The sequence below is a fragment of the Dama dama genome, chromosome 20 (assembly GCF_033118175.1).
Source record: "Dama dama isolate Ldn47 chromosome 20, ASM3311817v1, whole genome shotgun sequence".
NCBI lineage: Eukaryota > Metazoa > Chordata > Mammalia > Artiodactyla > Cervidae > Dama > Dama dama.
This window is the reverse complement of record NC_083700.1, coordinates 95354234-95363026: the sequence shown is the minus strand read 5'-3', so window position 1 is coordinate 95363026 and position 8793 is coordinate 95354234. Positions and strand designations below refer to the sequence as shown.

At 54.4% G+C, this 8793-nt stretch overlaps 1 protein-coding gene across 4 annotated transcripts in view; it reads right to left on the bottom strand.

The window, feature by feature from the left end:
* Positions 1-424: 424 nt before the first annotated feature.
* TRABD2B (TraB domain containing 2B) overlaps positions 425-8793 on the bottom strand; it is a 217937-nt gene continuing 209568 nt past the window's right edge. For 2 of the 4 annotated variants that reach the window (XM_061121966.1, XM_061121964.1), the window contains one exon: positions 425-5689. In XM_061121966.1, the coding sequence (XP_060977949.1) occupies positions 5470-5689 (220 nt within the window). In that variant the 3' untranslated portion in view covers positions 425-5469. Of the gene's footprint in view, positions 5690-8173; positions 8244-8793 lie in introns of all 4 variants that reach the window. The other 2 variants (XM_061121967.1, XM_061121965.1) reach the window with 2 other exon arrangements.

Genomic DNA, 8793 nt, shown 5'->3' with positions numbered 1-8793 from the left:
GGAGCTGAAGGAGGGAGAAAGGTGGGAGTGTTAGTAAAGTTGAATCAGTAGGTGCCGAAGAGTGAGAAGTGAGAGAGGGGGCCCCAGGGGTGAAGCTAGGTTCCAGGTTGATTGTTCAGATGAACAAGGCTGGAGAGGCTCCACGGACCCCACTTGGTGGGTCCTCTCAAGCCACTGGACACCTGCCCAAACACCCTCCCAGAACCTGCCTTCATTTTTACATGGAAAATGGGCCCATGCCAGGAACTCTGCACCACCGCCTCAGGTCCTGGCCCTCTGAGCAAAGGTGACTCCCCACACGGTCCCCTGCAGGAGGAGGGGGAGCCATCGGCATGCAGAGACACCATCACATTGAAGTCATCATATCTTTTATTAATATATTATGCTACAAAAATATTTTTGGCAAAATAACATTAATAGCATCTTTCTTTGTCTTCTATTATATTCTTAAAGAACTCTTCAGGATAATTCACAGAGGTGAGAGGAAGAGGTGATTAAAAGCACAACATCAGGAATACCTTTCCAATACATTAAGATCTGAAGCTGTGTCACACAGTGAGAGTCGGGCCGGGATGTCCTGCAATCTCTTTGAGGCCCAGGAATGGCACAGGGGCTCTGGCTTCCCTTGCTCTGGGCTAGAACATCCCTTGACCAAGAGTCAGCCCCTGCCGCCCCAGCCACTGGGGGTCCAAGATGGCTGAGAGCCCCCCCCAGAAACTTCTTAGACTGAGAGTCTTATTCAAAGTCCACTTTCCCGCAGTGGGACTTGGGATGGAGGGCCCTTCAAGGCGCGCTACTCTGTCACCTTCCTTGCCTGCCACATACTCCTGATCCCATGGCAGTCCTCAGGTGCTGGGAGGAAAGCCAAGCCCTGGGCTGGGGAGGGGGGATGCCTCACCTTTGTGGAGCCCCAAGATTGCACATGGCATTCCCCAAGCAGGAAACAAAGTCTCCATTTGACAGATAAGGAGGTGGAGGCTCAGAGAGGGGCAGGGACTTGCCCAAGGTCACTCAGCAAAGTGAAGGAGTATCTAGGCTATCTCTGGCAAGGAAAAGCCTACACTTGGAGAAAGAGCAAGGAGAGCTGAGAGGCTTCCCCAGTGGCTCATCGGTCGAGTCCGCCAGTGATGCAGGAAACGCAGGGGACATGGGTTCGATCTCTGGGTCAGGAAGATCCCCTGGAGGAGGAAATGGCAACCCACTCCAGTATTCCTGCTTGGAAAATCTCATGGACAGAGGAAGCTGGCGGGCCACAGTCCAAAAGGTTGCAGAGGGTTGGACACGACTGAGCACACACACGCGAGGGAGAGCTCAGGGCGTGCTCATGCTCCTGGGAAAGGGCCAGGCGAGGCTCAGTCGGTTCTCAGGCCCCCCCTCTGTCTCCCCCCAGTGTTGGGGGGGGCGGTGCAGGGAGGGAAGGAGTTCTGGGCTGGGAGCAGGGGCCTGGGTTCCGGTTCAGCCTTGCCCCACAGCCCAGAAGTCCCCCTGCCCCAGGGCAGCAGGCAAGCGTGCCAATTCGCATCGGGCCCAGCTGGGCTGTTGAAGAATGGGGGTGGAGGGTGGGGGGAATGAGGCTGGACTGATTTCTGAAACTTACTGGTTTAGAGAGCCAGCCCGGGTGATTTTTTTGGCTGCTTAGATGAATTTTTGGAAAAATAACAATGTTCAAAGAAACTGAGTATTAAAGAGCCAGGAGGGACCCTACCCCACTGCCTTGCCAAGACGTCAACTCTCCTACCACATCTCCAGCCAGTGGGCCTACTGCCCCTGCCCACACACCGCTCCTGACAGGAAACTCACCACTTCTAGGGACACCTGCCATCTTACGACAGCTTTGGCTTTGTGGAGACCCTTCCACCAGCAGAAGTAAGGTCTGCCTCTCTCCTTTCCTTCCTTCACTCCTTTCTTACTCTGTCCTTCTCTACACAACTCTTGGGCGCCATTTTTGTGTCCAGTGAGGATACAGAGATGAATTCACAAGACCGTGGCCACTGAGGAGCTCACAGCATGATAGGCGAGCAGAGACACAGTCAGTGCAGAGGGTTTCCTGGAGGACGTGCTGTCTGAGTTGATCCTCAAAGGATGAGCAGTTAGGGGTAAAAGAAAGGCATTTCCAGGCCTGAGTAACAGCATGTGTGAAACAGCTTGTCTGTCCTGGGAAGGACAAATATGCTTCAGTCTGGCTACGCTTCATAGACTCCAGATCTTTGACTCTCAGAGCTGGTGGGGCCCTTGGTGGCTCTTTGCAGCTTGACTCCTACACCTTCCTGGTCCCTGCCTTCACAGGACTGCTGGTGCTCAGAACAGCCTGGAGGGAGATCAGGAGACAGGGCCATGCTGACCTGATCCAGAAAGCCCCTTGGTCATTCAGTCAGCTGTTCTGGGGGACAGGACCCAGGGCCACCAGGAACATGCTGGCTCTCAGTCCTTGATCTCTTCAGCCTGCCTCAAGGTCAAAGGTAATAGTCCTAAGCCAGGGGCTTAGGATCTTAACAATGCTCTTAGAGCAACAGGGGCATTTTGTGAAGAGAGGCACATATCATATACCGGAAAAAAATCTCAGCAGTGGTGGGCGGATTATTCCAAGGACGTGAGTGACTGCGGACGGAATGATGGTTCCCTGGCCCAGGAAGAGAGAATTCAAACGCCCCAGCTGTGCAGATTTCTGTCCATATGCCTCTGGTCTTTGGGGGTATAAGTCAGCAAGTTCTCTACTGCTTGGGGAGACTTGAGGGATGTAAGTTTCAAATCCTGGCCAGTGGGTGGTTCCTCAGAGACCAGCGGATGTGGGCTGCAGATGTCTAACTCACACTGGCTCTGGCTGTCCCGTCAGCACCTGTCTACCTGATCAGGCGGCCCATCCGTCTGCTGCCCATGTGGCTTTCTTTAAACACTTGAGTACTTGGTGGAGGGAGAGCTTGGGATCTCCCAACCTGCTCAGAGGAGGGATCTGGGGGACCTGCCTGTGGTCAGGGGCCTGGACAGAATGAGCTGTAAAGTTCCTTCTAAGAACCTGGGATTGGGCTGCTTGTTGCCTCTTGATGATGAACTCCTCTAGGCCAAGAAAGGCAGCTAGATTTGGCCCCAGCACAGAGCCTGGCACTGTGTATGTTTGATAATCACACACTGCATTAATTTACCTCTTTGGCCCCATGCCTGGCATAGATCTGGGCATGCGGTCAGGTGCTTGGACTGTTTACCAAATGCTTCATCTTTAATTAACCTCGGGCTCCATCTCAATACATCTCATGCCACACTCTGCCCTGAACAGAGGGAAATCTGGCCTCTGTGTTTCTAATTCCTTTACACTTATCTCATCCAAATAGCACTCCACGCCATCTATTTGATGTCCAACAGGCCTTCTGAGCCTGCTTTAAAAGTCAGCTAAGCCCCTTCCGGCTCAGGAATAGGAAGTCACATTTCTGCCGCGGATAAATGGACTCCAGCCTTGGCTGGGGTCAAGTTCAGTTTACAGTGTGGTACCCACGGGGTTGGCTGGACCCTGTGAAGCAGGACTCAGGGCTCTTGCCAGGTCTCAAGTTCAAACATATTCATCTGGGTCAGAACTGAAGAGAATTCAGCTGCCTGCCAAGATGCCCCAGGACTTCTGACCATCCAATGGGTTGCCCAGAATCCTACTGTCTCAGAAGGGAGGCAGCTGCCAAGCTGGGCACAAAGGCACTGATCTAATCAGACGCTACCAGGCCTGCTAGGGAAGCCCATGGTGTGGTATCACTGAGGAGCACTGAGCTAGCTGGGGGTCAGCAGACCCACCCGGTTGTGCAGCCTTGGGAAAGTACCTCGCCTCTCTGGGCCTTAACTTCTCACTGTTCTTTTCTGTCAAATGAGGGGCCCTTTCTGCTCTTGCATTCCAGGGCTCTGTAACTAACGAGCTGCCAACCCTGTGAGGGTTCAGGGCTGGGACGCAGCCAACCTGGGCCCTCTGTCTTGGCTATCACCTTGGGGACAGAGGAGCCGGTCAGTTTCTCTGAGTCTCGGTGACCTGCCTGCCCCCGTTTGGCTCTCTGTCTCTTCAGGCCCATCACAACTATGCTCCAGCCTCTCTGATTTGGCAGGAAAGCCTCTCACTGGCTCCAGGATAAGACAAGTTGGGGCATGGGACACGTGGCAGAGCCTGCTGCCAGAGCCCTTTGGCTGGAGGGACCAACGGGATGACTGTAGCCAAGCGGTCTCTTTGGCTGCAGTAAGAAGCGTGTGCTGGCCCATTTGGGTGAGATCTGCCTCCCTTGGAACTTTCCTCTGCAAAGACAACCCGACAGACTATGGTCCAAGAGACCGCGTTACTTTTGAATCACACTGATCTAGGGCCAGGTGCTGGCTGGGTGACATTGAACAAGTCCCTTTATCTCGTACAGGGGCTCAGTTTCCTCATCTGTGAAATGGGGACAAGCACATCTCACAGAACTGGCGTGAAGATCCGTGATAAAGTGAGTGTGCAAAATGCCTGCCACACTGCAGACTTTGAACTAATGGCAGCTCTCATTACGAGTATCATTACCATGGAATTTCTAGAGGCCCTGTCTCTAAAACTGCCCTTCTATGCCCACTCCTACCCTTTGGCTCAGCTCACTGCATTTGGTCATGACTTCAACAGCCTCTCCTGTAAGCCGAGATGGATTAACGATACCAGCCAGAACAGAGGGGTCTAGACTCACACCCCGGATCTCCCACTTGCTTTGTGACCTTGGGCAGCCACCTTCTTCTCTTTGGTGAGTTTAACCATCTCAGTTTAACCATCTGTCACTTGGGGCTGGGGGGACCACCTCCCTCAGCACCAACAGCCCTTGCCCCACCCCAGTGCTTTGGTCGGAACACTTACCAAGAGTTCTGGAGGGCCAGTTCACAGACACTCAGGGTTTTCAAAATAGCAGCATTCTCTTTCCTAAAGTACCTTCCCAGCCCCAGGATGCATCCAGGGGAAGGAAGGACCGTCAGCGTTCACATCTCTGGCTCCCAAGTCCAGTTTCACAAAAGCTAAGCCTGTCTGCCTGCCTCTCCCTCTGAGGACCCCACGGCGGGAGAAGCCAAACCCGCACGCTGGAGGACTCCACTGATCCAGGAGCAAGCCAGTTCAAAGCCACGATCCCTGCAAGGTCGCAGTTGTCCTGGCAACCTGGGTTCACCTCCTGGGTTGGCGATGGGGCTAGTTATTAACATCGGCCACATAAAAATAGTTTTATCAGTAGAATAAATACATTTTTCTTTTTTAATATGGACACATATTTTACAAAAGAGCCCCATAGCACTATGGGAAATTAAGATCCTTCTACAAAAAAGAAGATGTAAGTCAGGTACAATAAAGCTCTAGTGTTTTAACGGATCCCGTCTGGACTGCCCAAGAGGTGTCAAGCACCCCTGGAGGGTGGCAGGGGCAGTGGGTGTGGATGCAGACCTTCCCGTTGGTTTCTCTGGCTTCTCTCTCTGCACCGGGCAGGCATGCGGCCGAGGTCAGGAGGGTCTGAGGGCGTGCAGCAGGAAGGAGGCTACTATGCTGGCAGCAATGGCGGGGAGCAGGCCCAGGGCGGACGGGGAACAGCCGGGCGCTGAGCTGCTGGTGGATCTTGGCTCTTCCTGCTGCTGGAGTGGGTCGGAGAGCTGGAAGGGGGTCTTGGCAGTCCCGGAGCTGTGCGTGGTCTGCAAGGGCTGTGGGGGTGGTGAGGCTGTGCTGCTGGAGGGAGAGAGATACATGGAATGTGGAAAGGCCGCTCAGGAGCCTTGTCCTGGGCTGTGATCTTAGGGTTCAGATCCAACTTTTTGTTGAATCTGGTTTTTCTTCCCTCATAAAATGGAGAAGGAAACAGAGGGCTCAGACACGGAAAGTGAGCAGCCCAGAGTCACACAGTCAGCCTCAAGTGTGACTGCTCAAGAGAACTGAGTCCTGGGCAGAAAGCAGTGAAGTGTTTTGGGGGAGACCCATCTGGGGTCACACTGCAGCAGGCCACCCTCACACCTAGGTACGCAGGGGCCCCCGGCTTCCTGCTGCCCTCCCCTCCCCAGTCTGAAGTAAATAGAAAACAAAATACACAAACAGCCGCACCATCTCACCTTCATTATCACGGCCACTGTTAACTGAGCACCTACTGGGACTCTGCACTTTACTACCAGCAGTATCTCTGGTCCTCAAAACAAATGTTCATTGGGTCTCAGCAGCCCCCTTTCACCAGATGAGAAAACTGAGGCTCCACAAGGCCAGATTGCAGAGGGAGTGGGGTGGCGCCTCTGGGGGCAGAAGCCCTGGTGACCTCACTCTGCACAATCACAGCGAGTGTTGGTGAAGGTGATCCCTCATGAACTGATCAAAATAGAAGCCAGTTTGGGAGGTCACGGGTGAGGTTCTTGGCTCAAGAGAGCCCATGGGAAAGAGATATGGAAGGACAGAGACAAGAGAGTGAGACAGAGAAATAAAAAGAGGTGAAGTACAGAAGGAATTGGCGGGCCAAGGCCAGCACTTGGTGGCATTGGGAAGTAGAGGGGAGGGCGGGGGGCCAGGACCAGGTTACCGGCTCAGGTCCTGGGGAGATAGGAAATGATGAACAAAGAGGCGGGCAGAGGGCAAGGCAGGGACTGGGGAAGACACAGGACAAGGATGGAGGCATAACAAAGAGAGACCAAGGGGGAGAGGCTCCAGATGAAGGAAAGGACAGGACCCCACAGCTGATGGACCTACCCCTGCCCTGTGCAGCCCCAGGCAGCGGAAGGCAGGTGGAGACGCAGGTGGAGGATCTGACAAGCCCCATCACCCCCAGAAAGTCAAGGCTGGGAGGGAAAGGCCAGGGACACGCAGAGAGGCCCCAGTCCAGCATGGAGCCAGGATGGCCTCGTGGAAGAGGTGACACTGTGAAGGCAGCGAGACCAGCTTGTTTATGGCTGAGGGCATCTCCAGGGGTGAGAAAAGCACTTACAAACTAAGGGCCCTGCAGTTGTGCCAGCATGCTGCTCTTGTTGTTCAGTCACCCAGTCGTGTCCGACTCTTTACCACCCCATGGACTGCAGCACACCAGGCCTCCCTGCCCCTCACCATCTCCCAAAGTTTGCCCAAGTTCATGTCCATTGCATCAGTGATGCCATCCAGCCATCTCATCCTCTGACGCCCTCTTTTCCTCCTGCCCTCAATCTTTCCCAGCATCAGTAGGACACTGCTAATCCTCAAGACAGCACTATGAAGCAGGCAAGACTATTATCCCATTTTACTTGTGAAGAAACAGAGTCAAAAAGAGGATAAGCATTCATAACTCGCTCCAGGACACACAGCAGGGACGGGATCTGAACTGGGCACCCGGTGGGTGCTCACCAGCAGCTGACAGCTCGGCAGGGAGCCTGCCCCTCTCTGGCTGTCTGCAGAACAGGAAGCCTCCTCCCTGCAGAACACTGCCCGCTCTCCAGTGCTTACCCCCTCTCTCTGATGGGCTGCTCACGCTCCAGGTCAGCCAGGAGTCCCTGTGCCATCTTGGCTGTGTTCTCACGTGCTGGGCATGAGACCCCAACCACTGGCCACATCACTGTGGTGAGCCCTGTAACCATCACTGCTGCAGCCCAGCCTCATCTCTGTCCCAGCCGGACCCTCTCACCCACCCTGGCTTAGCCCCGGTGGGGGGTGGGGGCTGGGCAGAGGACCCCAGGGGTTACAAGCACGTCCTTGCCTGTACATGGACCGGGACCTCTGATCAGTGTCTGCGTGTACTCGGCAGAGAAGGGGCTTGTCACTCTCTGCCCTGACCCTCCGTCTCTGCCCTACTCCCAGTCATGCTGTGGCCGCAGGAACCCACCACATCTTTGCATGAGGTTCTTCTCACCCTGGACTCTACAGTTGTGACCTGTGTGTTCCTCTATCTTTAGAAATTCCCAGAGAACTAATCAGGAGAGGAGGGTGCAAATGCTTGTTACTCACCATGGATGGCAGGAAGGTGTTTCTGGGCAGAGACTGTGTGGGTGGCACAAGAAAGGGGGGGCAGAAAGCTCTGAATGCTCCTTATGACCTCCACCCCCCGCCCCCTGCCAAGTCTGGCCTGTCCTGCCTCCCACACCGTGCCAGCCTTCGGAGCACCTGAGACCTCTCATAGATTTGGTGTGGGCTGACCTCACCTTCCTGGGCTCTCTCAGGAACACTACCCTCCCCAGTCACATCTAATGTCACTGCCATTTTCTGACTTACCTTTGTAGGCCTGATTCAATGTCCCCTCACCTGGAGATCTCTTTCACATGTCCTCCAAGCCCCAAGATCCCTGGAAGAGTTGAAGCTCCTGTGAAGCCTTTCATATTTCTCACTGTCCACACTGCCATTGGGACCTATTTCTGCACATGAGGCTTGAGGGGGTTTTTTACAGGAGGCATTATGTACAAAACAATGCCTGGTGCACTGGGACTGGCATTGGCTGTTTTTAGTGTGATTATTACGTTTGTGTCTTCATCTCTCTCACTAATAGCATCCTCCATGTATGGAGCACTTCCTGGATGCTGGCAGACCCTGTGCTCAATGCTATACACATGTCATCTCATTATTCCCACTTCCAAGATTGGGAAACTGAGCCTGAAGACGTGCAATGGGCTGTCTGCCTCCCCAGCCTCAGGTGGACTGAGGTGCCATCCCTAACTGCGGAGATGGAGAGCCCGGGAGTGAAGCGTGGTGCTTCCTTTCGAGACCTCACACACCTGCGGGTGGAGGCCTGCCAGGGTCAGAGAGGACGCCCCCTGTGGTCTCAGCCCTGGGAGGGGATCTTGCCCATACCCAGCAGGGCCACTACCACAGCCCCTTCCCTCCCTATCTTTTCTAGG